Genomic DNA, 20,942 nt, shown 5'->3' with positions numbered 1-20,942 from the left:
TTTGTGAGCTGTGTTCACTGACAATGGCAACAAAAAGTCTTCTGATTCTTGTTCAGCTTCATTAGCATCACTAACTTCTATTCAGACCATTTCATCGTAGAGCTGGCCAGGCCTTCTCCTTGAAATATATCAAGTTTTGTCTGTGTAATCCCTCAGTCGTCCAGGTCTGATCCATAATAAAAGCCAGTTGACAGATTTAACTTTGGCTCATTATTTTATTTATGTGGGTTCCGAGATAGCCGGTAAGATAAAGAGGTAAAGGCCATAGTCAGAACTCAAATTACATTGGAGTGGCAGCTGTGCTGGGATGAAGGGCTCATAGATAGACACACTGTACCAAATCCAGAAGAGAGCAGGTAGGGATCACAAGACTCAGACTAGGACACACGGGATTAAATAGAACAATGTTTTTAATAGGTAAACATCCCTCTGGATTATGTGAGTGTGGACTACAGCTAGAAACAGTAGAGCATGTTATTGTAAACTGCAACAGGTACAAAGAGACATAATTTTAAACTAGAATTTCAAAAAGAGATAAGGGTTGTAAATAATTTGAATAATATACTAAATGATTCGCAGGAGATTTTGGACACAAATCTTAAAAAAAGTTGCTTCACTACAATAGTTTATAATACCCTGGCCCACACTCCAGCACAGTAGGTGACGGAAATGCACCTAAATGTAACGCCCCCTGCTTGCTTCACGGGGAAATGAGCCGTGGCGTTTACAAACAAACTCAAAACTCGTAAAAGCGTAATTGTCATATGTGTACGTGTAAAATTAGTAAAATTGTACATGTAAAATGATATTTGTAAGTGTAAAACGATATTTGTAAGTGTAAAAAAAACAAATATTTTTTTATTTACCGGTGTACAAATCAAAATTTACACATTCAAACGTTTTGGAACAATTGTACCTTCATAGTGTGCCTTCATAAACTTCAAACGTATTAGATTTTCTCAAGACCAATTTCGAGTACGATTTGAGATTTTACCGGAAGTGACTTATAGACCGGAAGTGATGTATAGACCGGAAGTGCCGTACAAACCGGTCGCAGCTGATTCATTCGGGCTTCAGTCGGTGTTTAGAGAGGCTGTTTCACCCCAGAGCCATGTAGCAGACCCCTCATCCTCTCTACCGGACAGCCACATCACGACGAACGATCAACATGCGTCTTCTTCTTTGGAAAACTCTTATGCTCCTGTTAGGTACGTTTAAGGTGATCATAGTTGCGGTCAATTCGTTTGCATCGTTTGCAGCGCAGTGTAAAGTGCGTCACATGTGTCCATCAGTCTCTCTGAGTCTCTCCTCGAGAGCATCTGAGCTCTGAGTATTTATACGTAAATAACAAAGCTACGCATCAAAGCAGAGTGACTTTTGTTTCACAGCCATGAGTTAATCAGCTTTTACACTCAGGCAGGTAGAACAACACATGGTACGTTCACACCGGTGCGTCAGGTGCGTCGCGTTCACATGTAAAGTCAATGGTGGACGCGCGTCTTGACTACGCTGCGTTTAACACGCGCGTCCACCATTGACTTTACATGTGAACGCGACGCACCTGACGCACCGGTGTGAACGTACCGACAGAGTTTGTTGTGAGATGGGGACACTCATGTCTCTGGGACAGACTGACACAGGGCAAATGCATTTACTCAAACACATATGATAACAAGATTTTCCTCACAACATGTATATCCATCATAATGCCATGCTGTGCAATATTCTAGACAAAGTAATAGTAACTCAGTGGACACAAGCAGGTGACGGACTCTTTACCAGAAATGTTACATAGTACTTCTTTAAGTGTCAGCATTGTTGTCATTTGTCTTCTGTCTGTCCACAGTGAGTGTGTGTGGTGTGGACTTCACTCCGGGGGTCCAAGAGTTCAATCGCACGTACTGCTCCAGGAACCCCACCATCCACATGAACCCCCACTGTGACAACAGCTTCCTCATCGGGGACGAGGTAAGACCTTTCAGAATACTAGAGAGATGCAGTACTAGAGACAGAGAGATGCAGTACTAGAGACAGAGAGATGCAGTACTAGAGACAGAGAGAGATGCAGTACTAGAGACAGAGAGAGATGCAGTACTAGAGACAGAGAGAGATGCAGTACTAGAGACAGAGAGAGATGCAGTACTAGAGACAGAGAGAGATGCAGTACTAGAGACAGAGAGAGATCCAGTACTAGAGACAGAGAGAGATGCAGTACTAGAGACAGAGAGAGATGCAGTACTAGAGACAGAGAGAGATGCAGTACTAGAGACAGAGAGAGATGCAGTACTAGAGACAGACTGATGCAGTACTAGAGACGGGGTGAGATGCAGTACTAGAGACGGGGTGAGATGCAGTACTAGAGACGGGGTGAGATGCAGTACTAGAGACGGGGTGAGATGCAGTACTAGAGACGGGGTGAGATGCAGTACTAGAGACGGGGTGAGATGCAGTACTAGAGACGGGGTGAGATGCAGTACTAGAGACGGGGTGAGATGCAGTACTAGAGACGGGGTGAGATGCAGTACTAGAGACGGGGTGAGATGCAGTACTAGAGACGGGGTGAGATGCAGTACTAGAGACGGGGTGAGATGCAGTACTAAAGAGAGATACAGTACTAGAGAGAGAGCGATGCAATACTAAAGAGAGAGCGATGCAATACTAAAGAGAGAGCGATGCAATACTAAAGAGAGAGCGATGCAATACTAAAGAGAGAGCGATGCAATACTACAGAAGGAGAGATGCAGTACTACAGACAGAGAGATGCACTACGAGAGAGAGAGAGAGATGCAGTACTGGAGGGAGGGATGCAATACTAAAGAGAGGGAGAGATGCAGTACTAAAAAGGGAGAGAGAGAGAGAGAGGACAGACCCTCAAATTCAGTGTTTTTTATTTTTACCACTTTCTACATTTTATATACATATGGAAAGAAAAGTTTCTCTACTAAATATTTTTTAACAAAGCACTGTTGAAAACATTCAGTAGATTTATTTGACTTTTTTAACTACATAATTCCATATATCTTCATATATTTGATGTCTTCTCTGTGTATATTAAATGTAGAAAGCAGTGAAAATAAAGAAAAAACAAACATTGAATAAAAGTGTAGTGTACAGCATAGTAAATATAATACCTTACCTTTATGGACCTTGTCACTAACAGAAATGATCAGGGAAACATCTGTGAATTTGACATTTGGAGATTTGTGATGCAAATCCCACAGACAGCATCCTGTCTCTGTTCCATCTAAACGGTGTGTAGTCTCAGTTGATGTGGCGTTTGTTTTAAAATGGTTAATTATCCTTATTCATACAGGTTAGCCTCTTGAAGGGCCTGTTGATCAGCTAATCACTATGGCAACTGTCCTAGTTTCTCATTATTCTGTTTGTGCTTATCACAAGGTCCATGTAACTTTTAATGTTGACTACATAAACTACTGTGAAACAATGTGTTTCTCTTTCTTATGCTGCAGAGATTTATTCCAAGGTAACTTTATTTTTGTTTAAACATACTTTTTTGTCCTATTTTCTTGTTTGAATCCCACCTCAGTGTACGGCACAACTTCACGTAGCATCTACTCTATCGAAGCCAGTGGTCGAAACCTGGACTAAACCTGGAAAAAAAATGTGAATGTTGACCTAATGACTAAAGAGTCCAATCTTTCCAAAATCATCAGGCAACTTCTAAAAGCAATCGGTTGCATTCAAGAAAAAGGGGGCTGAATATTTTTGCACGCTGCACTTTTAAGTTTATTTTAAAAAAATTGGGAAATCTTGTAAAATATTTCCTTCCACTTCACACTTGTGTGCCATTTTATGTTGCTCAGTCACATAAAGTGCTAAGAAAATGTACTTAAATTTATGGTTGTGATGTTGTGAAAAAGTTCCAGGGGCATGAACACTTTTGCAAGCCACTGTACATGTACTCTGCCTGGCCAAAAAAAAAAAAAGGTCACACTCTCTAATATTTGGTTGTTCCGCCTTTAGCTTTGATTATGGCACATATTCACACGCTTCTGCAATGTCACAAGATTTATTTCCATCCAGTGTTGCATTCATTTTTCACCAAGATCTTGCATTGATGATGGTCGAGTCTGACCGCAGCAGAAAGCCGGTCAGTCCTGGTTTAGTCCTGGTTTAGTCCTGGTTTAGTCCTGGTTTAGTCCTGGTTTAGTCCTGGTTTAGTCCTGGTTTAGTCCTGGTTTAGTCCTGTTCACGTGTGGTTTTGTCTTCACGTGTGGTTTTGTCTTCACGTGTGGTTTTGTCTTCACGTGTGGTTTTGTCTTCACGTGTTGCTCCGTATTCACGTGTTGCTCCGTATTCACGTGTTGCTCCGTATTCACGTGTTGCTCCGTATTCACGTGTGGTTGTCTCCGCAGTGTCGTGCTCGGGTGAATGGACACGACACAGAGATCGTCCTAACGCCCTTCAAGCACGACAGAAACAAGGGGACGATGGAGGTGCTGCAGCCTGTGAACTTCACTCACCACTCACTCTGCTGTCTGGGGGTAAGGCACTAAACATGGTTCAAAACACAACTGGAGGTGGTTTTAATTAGTTTAAAATAGTTTTGCATTATTTTGCTTCTCATTTTCATACTGACCGCTGAGTGTATTGAATAAACTAATTTTGTATCATTTATTTCCAAATTATATCCTTTTCTAAACAGTCTATTGTTTCAGGATGACAAAGAGATGGAGAAAATCGAGAACTACAAGCCAATAAACTGCACTGAACCGGACTCTGCTGCTGCCACTCAGGGTAAGTGTGATTGTGGCAGAGTGGTTATCCTGTCTCCTCCCTCTCACCAGGAGGTTGTGGGTTAGACTCCTGATCTGGAGTGTGCATGTTCTCCCTGTGTGACTGTGGCAGAGTGGTTATCCCGTCTCCTCTCTCTTTAGGACCTCCCCTGTTCATCCTGCTGACCGTGGCTCTGGTTTATCTGATGAACTTGGGACACTGATGCCTTCAAATCATCAGCACTTTCAGCAGTTTTAGATTTTACTTGCACCTTGAGCGTATGACCAAAGTATGTTTTTGTGTTGGGAGAGTGGAATGTTTGGTTTTTACTTATTTTACATCTGTTGTTCCATCAAAATCAGGTCCTCATGAATACCAGGGTACAACTTGAGCCAAATCATTTATTCCATTTATTGAATTTATGAATTACCATATTTTCCGGACTATATGTCACTAAAGTCATACCAGCGAAAAAATGCATAAAAATGAAGAAAAGAACATTTATAAGTTGCACTGAACTATAAGTCGCATTTTTTGGGGAAATTTATTTTACAAAATCTGAGACCAAGAACAGACATCTTTAAAGGCAAGTTATAATAATAACAATAAAATAGAGAATAACAGGCTGAGTAGCAGTACAGCACGCTAATGTAACACATAGACAGCAAACTGTCTGGTATGTTTACATAAGATTAACAGTTAATCAGATACACTACGCTAATGTAGCATATGTGACTTGTCCACAAACACGAGAGACACACAGTTGTTTTCACTGATGTTTACTGTGGTCTTACTTCATCACAGTTCACACTGTAGAACAAACACATCAAATATAACATAAGCTCTGGCTCATATCACATATACACACAAAACTGCACATGAACACATGGAAAATATACAAACCACTTTGGACAGCTAGTAAACAAACCAGTGAACCCAAAACTTATATATTAAAACTATATTTTACTTTTCAATTGTTTCATAAATAGTGCTCTTCACATTAGCGTAAAAGGCTGAACCGGAAAACAGGAAGTCATTTTTGTGACCTTAACTAAACATTTGCAATATTGTTCCAAATGAAAAATTAATAAATAAGGGGAAATTAAATATGAAAAGTATAAAAGAAAACGAAACTTTTCTTACAGGCATTACAAACACACCGGTGCCATCTATTGGTCAAACAAGTGAACTGTAACATATAATCAACCGTTAGTTAATCAGAAAACTATGTAGCATATTTATTCAGCTACATGAAGCATGGACAGAACTGAACACGTGTCTGTTTTGTTAACGTAAGATTTTAAGTTAATCAGAGAACTAAAGCATAAAAAACAAGCTAACAAGTTTACTCTGGATCTCACTCCAAATCACTAAATCCATTGAATTCTTCATCCTCGGTGTCACTTCTCAACTCTGTCAACTGTGGAAGTAGATGAAGTGCCGCTTCTGTGTGGCTGTCACACTGGTACACAAACCTAGAGCGCCCTCACGACATTGTCAATGTGACAATAATGAGGATGAGAAATTATATATTTTAATAATTTCACATATAAGTCGCACCCCCGGCCAAACTATGGAAAAAAGTGCAACTTATAGTCCAGAAAATACGGTAATTTAAACTCATGCTGTGTACCTTTTTAGCCAGAAATAATAGTCTAAAATTAAACATGGTTGGTTTTATTGCACTGAAGAGCATGAGTCGTTAGAAAGTGTTTGCATCTCCACATAATGTTCCAAAGTTAGAAAGAAAATGAATCAGGACATCCCTGGTTAAAACCTCTTCTTTTTTTTTTGCTCCTGACCAGATACCTTTTTTTTTCTTATAATTGCAATTCCCGAAACAATCTCATCCCGATCTTCTAATATGGCTGAATTTAGCCCCAGTTGAATAAAATTATTACCAGATATAAAAAAGGCCTATTTAAAAATAGCCTTATAATTGGTTATAAATGTGTTAAATTGGTCCACAGCAGCTTCAGAACATAGTGACAGATGCGATGTTTTATCTCACGGTTTCTAAAGGCAGTGTTTTTCACCATATTATTGACCTTTGAGGCCTATAAAAAGCCAAAAGGATGAGGCACATGGCGACTTAACACATGTAAACATGTACACAGACGTGCATTTGTTCAAAGTTTGATTTTCAGTCTTAAGGGTCGCGACAACAGAGGTAACAAATAGTCTCTCTGCCATTAATAATGTTTTTAGCGGTTTTAGATCCTCCTCAGTCTTTATTTAACCCACTATGGAGGTTAGCTACAGCTTTAGCGAAATATTTTATATATATCAGTAGAAATTAATTTAAAGGACCTTGTTTTCAAATGATTTCAACATTCTAGAGGTCAGTCATATTTAACACCGATGGAGGCAGCTAAAACTAATATTCTTCAAATGCAGATTTATGTTGTTACAGTAAATTCTTGTCACGAAGAGAAATGATCAGGTTCAACATTAGTGAATTTTGCTTTTCTATATTTCATGAAGTACAATGTAATCTGACCCCATCTGAGAGTATGACGTCTTCACTTTCTACACTCTGAAAACCTCCAATGGAAATGTCTTAAGCAGAAGCACACATTCCAGACTGCATGACATTCTGTGACAGCTCAGGCTTGACTTTTAAATGTGTTGTAAGGTTAAAGCAGAAAAGAGCAGGACATTTTTTTTTCATTTTTTGCAAAACCAGCTGAATAAACTGTGACATGACCATAGAGTGTATACATAAATGGACATAGCTGCTAGCTTCTTCCAGACAGTGAGTATTACCTTCAAGAGCACCGCTCATGATTGGCTCTTTGATCAGAACTTGGTCAAAATTCCAAATATGGATCTCTGCTCTAAATTAGCTGCTGTAATGCTAGCCTCAAAGAGTTTCATTTGGCTGGAGTCAAACACTGGGTGACAATTTATTTCAACTATGCAAAGCAGAGCACTGGAAGTGTAGAAGCACTGAGACAGCCGTGAAGAGTTGATGAATAAAACTACAAAGTACAATATACAAGGAGAAAAAGGGACCTGCACCAAGACACTGGTTTTAATACGCAACTGTAAAATACAAAGCCTAAACCTGAACAAACCTGAACAAAAAGATTTAGCTCACAGTGCACCTTTTAAACCAGTCCAGAGTGTTCACAACTGAGAGAATATTGAAATCTGAGCTTTAAAGGGCCCATATGACACTATTTTCTGATTTATCTTGTTTCCTCATCACAAACACACCTGGAGCTTAACCCCTGCTAAACCAGGGGTTAAGCTCTGCATATTTAGTATATAAAGTTCTAACTCTACTGAACGAAAGTGAAACGGAGCCGTTAACTTCAACTACCACTTCATGACATCACAAGGTGGAACAGATCATGTTTAGCTTTGCAGATGTAAACAGACTAATAAAGTGTTATTCAAACATGTGAAAATAAAACAAAACACAACTCCAGTTTTTGAGGAGGAAACAGTATTAGAACATGGCTTAGAAGTCTCAAGTCAATTTTGTGTAAAATGAAGAATCTCATGTATTTCAGAACATGTTTTTAAATGTTTAACTACAAGACTTAAGGTTAGGGTCTTGTGAAATGAATGATGTGCACTTTTTACACTTTTCTGCTTAAACCAAATCCAAGCTCAAACTAAGCTAAATTTATTTAGATTTTATATTTGTGTGTGTGTTAAATATTTTATCTGTCTGTCTGCGCTTTATTTATCAATAAATTGACAAAATGTATAATTCATGTCTCCATTTCATTTTTTATCAACAAAATGTAAAATATGGTGTGTTTCACGATTCACAAGTTTGGTCTTGTTGGTCCCACTTTATACAGCAATTCATATGTATCCACTTTTATAGCAATGAAACAATTCAAATCAAAATCTATCTTTTGAAGAAATCAGATTTTAAGAGGACTTTCCTCATTCAATCAATCCTTTGCCTGAAAGCCGTCATGCCATAGTAGTTTTATCAATAATTTTATGGTTGTTGTTGCAAATACAAACATTTGCCCGAGTATCAGAATTAAACCAGTTTCTAGGAAAATATGCTCTTTTGAGTGTTGGTTTAATAACCCTCTTGTGTTAAAGTCATGAAAAGCCGCATAAAAACAGAAGTAATATGGCTACCCCGATATCTGTGTGTGTGTTTCAAATATTTTTATTGTTAAAAGTCATTTATATAACAACAAATAAGAAACGTGCCAAAGGCCAACTAATGTCAATTTTTTAAACACACATTTACAAAACACTTGTATAGGGCAGGTGTAGGCAGATGAAAATAAAATACAAAATAAATAATAAAAGCATCTAGAGCATTCAAAACAGTATTTTAAAATCAGGTAGGAGTTGGTTCTAGTGGTCTTCCAATGTTGGATCGTGATCAGAGAGCTATAGCACAATTTAAATTCTTGAATAAAACATGCAAATGAGGGCTTATTCATTAATAAAACATGCAAATGAGGGCTTATTCATTAATAAAACATGCAAATGAGGACTTATTCCCACAGTCTCACTGATGAATCTATTGTGTCATGACTCTTCTATTGCCTATGAAATATCTGGCCAATGGCAGGTCGAGCTGTTATTCATGTTCCAGCCATGCACATGCTCATTTCAATCCTGCTCACTATGGCAAATATATAAAAACAAACTTCTGCTGCTGTTTAAAGACTGAACATGTCTGATGCTGCTTCACTGAGAAACTGAACTGAAACAGAACTAAAACTTGCTGGGTCTGAAACTGTTCTGTGGAAGGGCTGCTCTGCCAGTCACACAACAATGAAGGGAATCAAAACACCTGTTTGTGCTGCTCCTCTGAGGCCCATCCACCCGTCTCTGCTGCTGTGTTTGGGCTGTGTACAACTGGCACCTACTCTCTCATCTACTCCACTGAAATAGTTAGCTTTTAATCAGAAGTTCACATACACTTAAAATATATATATATATAATATATATATATATACATACACACACACACGCATACATACTGTGTGTATATGTATTTGTGCATATATGTTTGTTTGTGTGCAAGTCTTATTTTTGTTATCTTGATTTAGTTTTGTTACTATACAAATAATTTAAAAAAATTATTTCAAAAAATAAGTTTACATACACTTTATAAAAAGACACACACACAACTCTTTCTCTTATTATTCTCAAGTTTGTGTTTGTTAACACTGAATAATGTGTTATGTGTTAGTTTGAGTGTAGTTAGCTCCTTCCTTCAGACAGATAAGACAGTGTCACCAGTAACCTGACCAGAACTGAAGAAACGCCACACGTCTTCACTCTAAAGCTTTGTCCAGTAAAAGATTTTGTATTTTTCTTTTACTATATTGTCAATTGTAACAAAGGAGCAAGATCAAAGTGAAAGGGATGGTACTTCTGCACTACTAGTGGTAGCAGTAGCAGTAGTAGTAGTTAGTAGCAGTTGTAGTATCTCACTGACACTGAAGTTGTTAAAAATGTGAAAAAACAATTTCACTTCATTAAAACAAAAACAAAATAAAATGAAATATTCCACATTTAAAATTACTTCAATTTCACATACTGAGTTTACTACTACTGCTATAACTATTACTACTACTACTACCACTACTACTAATACCATTAAAATTGTTGGAGGATATAATTTGCAGAACAGTACTAGACCTTGTTTAGACTTTAGGATCTAGGGTGGTCCTGGTTTAGTCCTGTTTTAGCATTTTTATATACAAATAAACAAGCTTTTATGTCTGGTCTAGTTCAAATCTGTATCTGTGAGCACCTGTCGGCTCCTGTCACAGTGAACTTCTTACCTAAAAAGTCTCGCTGTGTCAGATGCCCTTCCTGTCACAAAAACACCACATTTTTGCCTTAAACCCATAAAAAGTTCATCATGTCACTCCCAACTGAATATTTAGCTCATGAAAGGACAGTTTATACCATAATAGTAGAAGTCACATTTTATCTCTGAAAGAAGTATTATAAAACTTCAGAGATAAAATGAGATTGCACTGCACCATTATTGGTTAGAGGCCAAATTCACCTCCATGAAAAAAAACATATCACTGTGAAACTGTGCTTTTACAGAGAGGATGAGTGGCCACAGTGTGCAATCAAGACTACACATATACATGAAAATTATGTAATGATGATAATAATAATAAATTATGTAATGATGATAATAATAATAAATTATGTAATAGAAAACACAAGTTCAATTCTGTCATCCAGTAACTTGTTCCATATTCACTCAGTTGACAGAATTCAAACTTGTTAAATAAAAAGGAAATGTTTTGGGGGGGTTTTTCCACACTTCCTTCTGACATTTTCTATACAACTACTGAGAAACTTTTGTTATACAGTCATGTATGATTAGAATTCATTCACACTAAAACATACACAACTATGCATACACTCTGGTTTCCTCAAAAGAATAGACTACAACAGTTACAAAAAGTACACATGCACTGTGTACTTCGCCTTATGTCAGGGGTGTCCAAACTATGGCCCGGGGACCAAACGCGGCCCTCAGACCAGTTTTATTGGCCCTCAGTCCTCCCGCTGAACCGGCCCAATTGATCATAGGCAGTACTTTTAACAGCAAATTAAACTATTTCTACCACTATAACCTCAAACATCACATGCTCGACGTGCTCAATATGCTACATGTGTGTGTCTCTCACTCTATCCACAGCTCTCTCGCCGTCCACAGACACACACACACACAAACACAAACGTTAGGTTGTGTTCACGTGACATTTCAACATCTAAAGCTCTATCAAACTGAGCTGGAGACAGGTCAGGTCATCCTCACGTTGAGTTTCCCATGTAACTGTCAGATTGCAGATGTATTGACCTGGTTTATGGTTTATATCTCTGTGCCAACTTTAAGCCATAAGATTAATATGACAACACTCACGTCGTTGCGGCTAAGCAATGGCAACGCTTTTTGTGAATAGGTCCAGCAATTACAGTCATGTTAACCATAATCCAGGTTAACACATCTGTAGTCTGACAGTTAAACAACAAACTCCTGAGGATTCTGACCTGTCTGCAGCTCAGGTTAAAGAGGGATTCTATGTCATGTGAACTCAACCCATTAGCGTAAATACCTCCAGAAGCTTGCATGCTAAATTAAATTAAAAGTGCAGTGTGACAGGAGCTGAAGGCAGGTGCTCACTAACACAGATTTTAACCAGTCAGATAACCAAAATATAAAAATAAACCTCATATTTGTGCGTCTTGGGTTATACGTTTCTAGTATAGGAGTTTGACAGTAAAGAAAAGTAAAGTTCAAATATGGCGCCTTTAAGCTGCTGTGGGTTCCAATTTCTTTGGCGGAGGACCCAGCGTTTGGATCCAGAGTAAATCCTGCTTTTCCGGCGGAGAGTTCGGATCCGGGTACAGCCCCTTTCCTGGAGTTTTGTTTTGGGTCCATAATGTTTTCTTCAGGCTTCTCTGTGGACGACAAAATAAAGACCATTCATAAAAACAGAAACAGCTGCTAATGTGTCAGAGGAGAGTTAATATCTTAAAGGAGAAAAAAGCCTCAAGACACTGGACACTGTCATGAGTTGAGTGGAAAGAGGAAGACATCCTGGGATTGTACCAAATACTGTGAAGTTTACCAGATCAAGTGACTTTATTATTATATTCTGTGTAAAAGTTGTAGTTTAGACCTCTACAAACATGTTCTGAAATGGCTGGGATTCTTGGGTTCATTCTGCAGTTTAGATCAGTTTTCTCTTATTGTTAACGCTGAATGAACAATGTCTTGTTTGTTGTGTCTGAAATGAGCGTCAGAAAAGGCACTGCACACACTGTTGGCTCTGTTCTGTGTCATTTCAATGGTGACTTTATGATGAACAGCAGAACTTTTGGTTTCCTTTCAGAGAATTTTGTGTTGGGACACTGCACCGCATGTTACAGCACAATAAACATCACCAGTATCGGCTCTATAGTTATAATCTATGACACTGTGGATCATTATGTTAGAATTTGCACATTTTAAATCACAATATTCATCTAAAATTACTTAATAAAATAAACAAGTTCGGTGACTTCTGCGTTAGAAAACTGTGGGAGCTGACATCAACCGATGTTTTTTTTTTTTTCCTTTGTACCAAAATGACTACAAGATGCTGCTGAATCATATGAGTATCACTGGTTAAGAAAGTAAAACTGGAGAAGGAACAGCGCCACGTTTGTTGTGTCTGAAATGAAGTATCACATGAATCAAACATGAATCACTCCAAATACATCTTCAGAGGCTCAATGTTGAGGGGAAACAGCTATAACATGGTTAAAAGCTATTGGCTTTGCATAAGAACCATGTTTAGTCCTGGTATGGCTGTCAAAATAACAATACGGAGACACTAATCAATACTAGGTGTGGCTGATAGACAAAAGTTAAGCTCTCCGTATTTTTTTTTTGCAGTATCAGACAATATTCTAACAATGCATCAGGAATGTGCTAAATGTGCCTGAAAATGTCTTTGAGAAGCACAACGTGAATGGAGCACAAAATGAACCACTAAAGTACAGAAATATCCCTTTACGCTCTTATTAATAGGTTGAATTGCAGACAGTACACTGCATATTCTAATTTTGCCACAGAATCTTTTTTTTTTATGCATCTCCCACCTCTATTCGATGTCAAAATATTTTAAGCAGGGCTGGGCCAGGTTAATACTAGATGTAAGGCGTCACAGTGGGGCAGCAGCGGCAAAAACTGTTATTGATTCCTTCAGCAAGACGTCACCCACATTGACTATGAATGTGGTCAGTGAGGGCTGGTGGAGGTTGTATTGTAAAGCCACTGGAAAAGCACTTTGGAAGACTAATGCATCATCATCATTATCATCATCATTATTATTTAGAGACGGTGTTGAACTTACGCAGCTGAACAAAAAAAGCATGAGAGCAGAAAGCAGCAGTCCCACGGCTCCACACAAGATGAGGTTCTCTCTCGTCATTAAACGCTGTGGCTCCAGTGGGGTGCTCTCTATGTGAGTGCCTCTGTGTTGCTCTGCTTCTACTGCGGGGGCTGGTTTAACGGTGGGGCAGCCTGAAACATACAAGAAATATGAGCCTCGTTTCCATTGGTTCACAATAAAAGACAAATGAAGCAGATATTAAGACTATTACTTTTCATAGATATTAAAGATGCACCTGTTCATGGAGATCTTATTGCTTTGCCTGAAATGTTCCACACTATTGCATTAAGCAAGCGTATTGCGTGCCATGAAACTAAAGCATTATAATAATGCAACTGGGATGTAATTCACAGAACGGTACTAGGCCTTGTTTAGATTTGATTCAGGATCTAGGGTTGTCCTCGCCCGGGTTGAGTCAGGGTTAATTCCCGGTTCAGAACAAGGAAGTCATGAAACAGGCGTGATGTATGTGACTAAAGATGTGATCATAACATTTCCCCAATGGTTAAACAGTACAGTCCTTTAAGCGAGTTCAGCTCTGGGTGTGGCATTTAAAGGTTTAACAGAGCTTATCTCTCAACAACGAGGCAGGACTCTCCCATAAAAGCAATATTTACTATTACAACAACTGCTGCTGCTACTCCCAGGCCTGAACATGGGTTTAGTCCTGGTTTCTTTAAAAAAAATTAAAATATTATGCAAAAGTACATTATTAGAATAAGAGAATGAGGGACTTTTCTTTTAAATCTCTAGGGAAACCATTTGTTTTGGTTCCCACAGTCAGATCACAGAGACAAACTTATAAATGCACTCTTATGTAAATAAAATCAGTTGCGTTTCCAGTAAAGTCCTTTATAAATGGAACTGGAAGCACTACAGCTAAAAATGAGAGTTTAAACAAAGTCCAGTAACTTGAATAGAAAAATCTATCTGTGGTGGTTCCACTTATAATCTGCTGTGTGAGAAACTGAAATAAAACGATCAATGAGGATGTGGACATAGATAATAGGAACAGAAAGTGTACGGCTGCCCCACAGTAAGGCAATACCCTTCCTTCCCTGTTCTGCTTCTTCATTAAACTGTATATAAATGTTTATACATGCACTGTATATGGTTTACCTGTTACACTGAGGCGTACTCTCCCCTTCCTGTTCTGTTCCCCCACAGGTGCGGCCAGGTAACACTGGTACACTGCCTGGTCAGAGCACGTCACTGTGGGCAGCCGCAGGTTCAGAGTCCCCTCCTCCAGAGAGACCCGCGTGTCTGCGTCCACGTACCACATCATCTGACCATCAGGGAGCGTTTTGGACACCAGCCCGCTCAGACGAGGGACTCCAGTCTCCTGCAGAGCACAAACTTTAGACCCGGAACTGGGCAAAAATGGAAGCATCTGACCAGCCAATCCGCAGTGTCTTAAGGGAGTTGCCCAAATAACCAGAAGGTTGCTGGTTTATTTCCAATCCACACAATTATAGCTTCGTATAATCCTTGGGCTAGACACCATCATTTACCCATGATTCACTGTCCATTTCATGTACGTTTTAGCCAGTAGGAGACCGCAGTTGATGGTGTTCTGTTGTCACTGTGGCAAGGGTGAGGTTTGGTCAGAAACACCCATGTCCACTTCAACACACGTCTTTACGGGTCAACAACAACATCTGAAGTCATTAAAGGCTACTTCATCCCAGCGACCTCGTATGGATCCAGAGAGGAGACGAACCTCAAATGGGGCGTTACGTTGATGAGGTGGAGCTCAGGTGAAAGCGTCTCCTATGTTTTGGTGAACATCTAGATCCTCAGGTTGTCCGAGCTGAGTGAGGTGAAAATGCAGCAGGTTAAATGTATTTATGTAGACTCCACGTCCCCAAAGTCTACCACAGCTCTCATTTCATCTCATGGTTCAGCATTTGTTTAAACTGAGGAAGCACCACTCCGATAGTTGGAAATTTGTTGGATCAGATATTGGCTTAAAAATATCGGTTCAGTTGATATCTTGGTTGGACTTATAAATATAATAAGAATATTCACTGGTTGTAGTTGGCGTAGAAGGTCTCAATGTTTGAACTTTTATTTATACAAAGTTAGTTACTTGTGGAATAAGTAACAGCTACATAACATTTGGATCAGTTTTGCCTTATTTGAATTTGTTTAAAAGGAAATAAAGGCCATTTTCAGTTTCTTCACTGGTACTGATGGATCTTTGTGTCCCTACTTTAAATTATATCACTCAGATTTTGGAAAACCCAGATTCGAGTCCCGCCCTTCGCATCCGGCCCTTCGCGTCCATTTTGGTAGGTCGTGCACTAACATGCCCTTTTTTGTTAGAACACCTTTATCACAGTTTCTGTAGTGTACATAGAAGATAACATTACTAAAATTACTTGACTGACTCCTCCTCCGTGTATGCATCGTCTCTGGTTCAGTCCTTGTTTGGACATGAAAGCTGCATGGTAAATACACTTCCTTCTACTTTACAGAAAACAGAAAATGTTGGGGGAAATATCTGTGCAGTTGATATCCTGGTTGGACATAAAAATAATATATCTGTGTCCCTGATATCTTTTTACTAGTCTCATAATGTTTGAACTTTTACTTTCTCATCTCAAGTAACTACTGCACAGCTTTGAGTAACAGCTACATAACACATTTAGATCAGTTTTGTGTTATTTTCTTTAAAGGAAATAAATGCTGTTTTCAGTCTCTGCTCTGGTATCGGTTGATATCAGCAGATACTCAAAACCATAGTATCAGAATCTGAACAGAAAAAAGCTGGATCTTTGTGTCCCTATTTTAAATTATAACACTCGGAGTTTGGGAAATCCAGAGGGCAACCAATTCTTCCCATGTAGTCTTTGGTCCAGTCCATGGTCTATGCTCTGAATCTCAAATCTTGGTCCTCGTTCGGTCATGGTTCAGTTGGGTTTCGGCCCTGGTTTTGGTTGTAGTTTCTGTTCTGGTTGGTGTCCTGGTTCATTTGGAAATGAGAACTGCAGGCTCTGAATGCTGCTTTGAATGTATTTGAATAGATACTTGATACCGATTCTTATATCACAATGATAAACAAAAAAAAGTCCAAGTCAGAGGTAGGGCACTGAACTCTATTGTTTCCCTATTGAGAACAATGTACTTTTTCCATGAAATGTACAAAAGGGAAATTCACAAATGCTGAACCTGATCATCAGTGACTACTACTCATTGTTGATGGGCCCAGTAAACAGAAGTATACTACCACTAAAAACAAAGTAATGCATGTCGTAGTGCTGTCTGCTTAAGTTACTCAATACTATCTACAAGTTCCATTCAAGACCCTTGACCCGCAATGTCATTGATGGAGGAATACTTTATACTGCTGGGAACTGTGTACCTTTTATCTTCCTTCTAGGAAAATGAAACTTCCTGGTATCTTGAATTACTCGAATAATTTTGTTCTTCCTTTCAGTGGAGATAAGATCAGTTATTACACAATCTTTATTAGTCTATGTGTATTTTATGCTTTATATATTGTGCTGTGTAAGGATACTGAAGGCAACAAGCAATTAAATATAGGAAAAAAAATGAAACAATTCTGTGTATGAGACACTAAATGTGTTTGGATAAAAAAGAAAAAAAAAATGCATGAAATCTAATTAAATACGTGCAACTTCTAAAATTGAAATTCCAAATTCCACTAGAGGGGGCCAAGTTACACACACACAATTTTCAGACAATATAAGATTCAGGTCTATTTCAAACCTACAAACACTTTAAGGCAAAAACTGGTTCACACAAAGGACAAAACCCTGAGCCATAAACAAAGTAATGTGTCTACTCCCTTCAGTGTAGTGAAGAGTGCAGTGAGCGTAACACTGGAGAAACTAAACAGCCACGTCATAAGAGAATGTACCAACACCAGCATGAGAGCTCCTCTGGACCTCAGTCCGCCGTACATCTCCATCTCAAAGCCACTAACCACTCCTTTGAAGACAGTGGGGTACAGATCTTGGCCAGAGAAAAGAAATGGTTTGAGAGGGGAGTTAAAGAAGGAAAGACATTTGAAAGACAATCCGTCCTTAAACAGGAATGGGAACCTGAGACATAATCTCTCCTCCATCTATAACTCGATCCTCAGACCCAGAACAAATTCTTAAGTGTTAACGATTGTAATGATTTGGTACAATAACATCTGTCACACATTATAAGTTACTGCCAGATTCTTTTCATGAAGTACATATTTCAAACTCCTCTCTCTAATTTAACACAGAACAACGAAGGCTTTCATTAGACTCACTGTGACTCGCCCTGTGGGATAAACACAGTGGTAGCAGAGGAGTGCACTTGGACTGCACTCAGACTTCAGACTTGGGGAAAAAAATCTAATTGCGTGGTTTTTTTTTTTTGTTTTGTTTTTTAATTATTGTTATTAGATTTGAAATGTATCTTTTAAAAATAAGATTCTGTTCAAAGTTCAGTTTAAACTGTCCAGTTGCGATTTGATAATTGCATCCACTCTACTAACCCTCAACCCTCTGAACAGTCATAAAACTAAATTGGTATAAAAACTTGGACATGAGACTTTACTGACTTAAAGGACTTTGGCCCCACCTCTGTAGAACAAACACAGGATAAGCACAACTGGTTGCTGCGAAACTCGTTTGTTTTGTTTAATAAAAAACAGAGAGCAAAGGGAGTATCAGGCAGTAGACTATACTACACAGCAGGCTCTATGGGTGTGTGTGGAAAAACACTGAAAATCTTGCAGAAATCTTGTTTTACCTTGTACCATCGGACTGCGTGGTACTGCAGACCGGGCTTTATCTTTGCAGCGCAGTTTAAAGTCACGTTCACATCAGGCACAGACGTTATAATCAAAATGTCCTCGTTGGCTGCAGCTGCTGGGACCAACTGCCACATAACTACAAAAAACACACACACACATACACACACACTCAGCCTGTTTGCAGAGGAGCTCAATGCATGATCCACACAGTGACACGAAAGACAGAAAAAAACAAAACTTACGTAACATCCACAGACCAAAGCGCTTCATGGCGGAAATAGTGTACACCCAACAGTGGAGAGAAAAGACGACTTTTGTCCTCTCAGGCGTTTATATCGTCAGAGGCTGAGGGTGTACAAAGTCAGGCGCGTTTAGGGGAGGAGCTGAAATGATGAAAACCGGAACACATACACACACGAACACCGCCGCTGCAGCTGCGGTTGTTGTGAAGAAGAAGAACCTGCGCGCATCTTGTCGATTTTCTTCAGCAAAATCGGTCTGGGACACGTTAGTCTTCTCTCACCTCTTCATCGAGCAGCTAACACTACATCACGGAGTAAAATGAACCGTGACTCGTTTGTCCTTGTGCTAGGTAAGACTTTCACTTAGCTACAGCTCCACGTGTTCCATGTTTTATGATTTATTTTACGCTATAAGTCCGATTGGGTCATTTAGGGCATTTATTCAGATGTATTCAGAAACGTTTGATTAGACTTAACTGTGATCAAGACGTAGTTTTGTGGCGAAGCAGGGAAAAGTGGAAAACCCCGGCGGCTAATGCTAAAGCTAACAACAACAACATGGAAGCTAAGTGTCGCAAAGACTGAACATTTTAATACAGAGACCGACCATACTTTTAAAGAGAGAAGTGTATATATAAACTATGTTAACACAATACTGATTTATCATTTGCAATTTTGTTGTCCTCCGTGCTTCAAGAAATATGTTTGCACTTAATGAACTGTTTAAAGCCACAGTATGTAACATGTGGAGGTGGGCACCTGCGTGATTCCATGGAGGTAGAAGGTTAAATCCATGCTATAGAACATTGTCCATGGAGACGGTTGAGTATTATACCATAGTGTGGAATATTATAGTCAAATATAAAACATAAAATTTCAGAAACAGATTTTAAATACAATGACAGGTCTTCTGCTCATTCATCACCACAGAGCTGATTAGCCCTGAGTTTTCAAACTTGAAGTATAATTTATTTGGAATGTCTGTGGGAAAAACAAATGAGAAATTTCATTCCAGACCCAGAGGTGGGCGGTGACTGTTGAGATCCTGATTGCCTCGTTGTTCTGTGTCTTTTGTGTAGCAGTTCTGCTGCTTCTGAACGGCCCCCGGGCTGAAGGGGTCACAGAGGTCAAACAGACGTACAACTGCTGCACAAGCCTCAAAGTGCCCATCTCCAAAGGATGTGAAGACAGCTTCCTCATCAGGGACATGGTAACACCCAGCAGTTCAGTGTGGTGTCTCAGATGCCCTCCTGTGTGTCAGATGCCCTCCCATCATGCCTGTAGTTTTGGACTGAGATGGGGATAGGGCAAATGTCTGTATATGATGTGTTCTGGTGTGGTTGGGTAAAGTGTGGTTTACATACATCCTTTCATACCTCTAGAGAATAAAACAGCGGGGGTTACTTTTGATGCTCAGAAGTATGCAAAGGTAAAGGCTAAATTACAGGTCATATTTATGGAGAAATTACTTCAATCACAGTAAGAATCCATGTTATTGAAGGTATTTAAAATGCCCATATTTGGAAAAAATGCCATACTCTGGAACATGTGGCGCTGTGCCTTAACATAAAGTGAAAAATTAGGTTTTGTTTTTTGCTAAAGTAAGATTTTCAAAATACATGAGAAATTATGTGACCCTCTTAAATATTAGTCATTAAAACACTTTTGAAACCGGAATCTTTTAAAAATAACAATTTGTCAAGTGAGTAACGGACAATTGACACTGCACTTTGAAATGTTCTCAAAGTACCACACTTATGCCACATTTGTTTGAAAGGTTTTCGTCGTCTTGGCTCTGGGTGTAGTGTCTTTTTGGTGACAAATTTAAAAAGCAGAATACTCACAATAACTGAGCTTTATATTTCTGCTTAAGTTTAAAAATGACACATATATTATTATTATTATTATTATTATATTACTTATTTGAGTGATGCTCTGTGGTTGTATTGCTTAAAAATGACAAATATTTAAGGAATTATGGACCCAAAAAGATCCAAATTATATGGAAAACACCTTTCCACTGTTATAATGAGTTTTTTTTTTTATTTTGTTTGTTTATATCTATAGTCTATTGAGCATTAATGAAAAGCTTTAACACTTTGGATAAAGTAAGAAAAATGTAAAACAATCATGACTAAATCTCACCAATGTCACCTGGGTAACATTGATTTTATAATGGAGTCAATGGGAAGCGTTACACAGTTGAGGCGTTATGTGGTTGACGTGTTACGCAGTTGATATTTTGCTACATTTTACGATGCTGTATGTATTATAGAGCTCAAAGTATACCTACACTACCATGAC

At 38.8% G+C, this 20,942-nt stretch overlaps 1 protein-coding gene across 1 annotated transcript; it reads right to left on the bottom strand.

The window, feature by feature from the left end:
• Positions 1 to 9,044: 9,044 nt before the first annotated feature.
• On the bottom strand, positions 9,045 to 18,710 carry LOC117383582 (uncharacterized). Its single transcript, XM_033980783.2, has 5 exons — positions 18,639 to 18,710; positions 18,393 to 18,532; positions 14,760 to 14,982; positions 13,602 to 13,771; positions 9,045 to 12,162 (listed from the first exon to the last, which is right to left on the bottom strand). Exons 1-5 carry the CDS (start codon positions 18,664 to 18,666, stop codon positions 12,013 to 12,015), a joined length of 711 nt encoding a protein of 236 aa, XP_033836674.1. The 5' UTR covers positions 18,667 to 18,710; the 3' UTR covers positions 9,045 to 12,012.
• Between the last annotated feature and the right edge of the window lie 2,232 nt (positions 18,711 to 20,942).

This window comes from Periophthalmus magnuspinnatus, chromosome 16 (genome assembly GCF_009829125.3).
Source record: "Periophthalmus magnuspinnatus isolate fPerMag1 chromosome 16, fPerMag1.2.pri, whole genome shotgun sequence".
In the NCBI taxonomy this organism is placed as follows: Eukaryota; Metazoa; Chordata; class Actinopteri; order Gobiiformes; family Gobiidae; genus Periophthalmus; species Periophthalmus magnuspinnatus.
The sequence above is the reverse complement of the archived record's forward strand: the minus strand, read 5'-3'. Positions and strand labels throughout refer to the sequence as shown.

What these genes read in the sequence shown, in the direction of transcription:
- LOC117383582 (XM_033980783.2), bottom strand. Translation starts at nt 18,666, where the DNA reads ATGAAGCGCTTTGGTCTGTGGATGTTAC. An exon ending in CTTTGGTCTGTGGATGTTAC is followed by an intron (nt 18,533 to 18,638) that starts GTAAGTTTTGTT and finishes TGTTTTTTGTAG; the next exon opens with TTATGTGGCAGTTGGTCCCA. An exon ending in AGTACGCCTCAGTGTAACAG is followed by an intron (nt 13,772 to 14,759) that starts GTAAACCATATA and finishes TGTATGTTTCAG; the next exon opens with GCTGCCCCACCGTTAAACCA.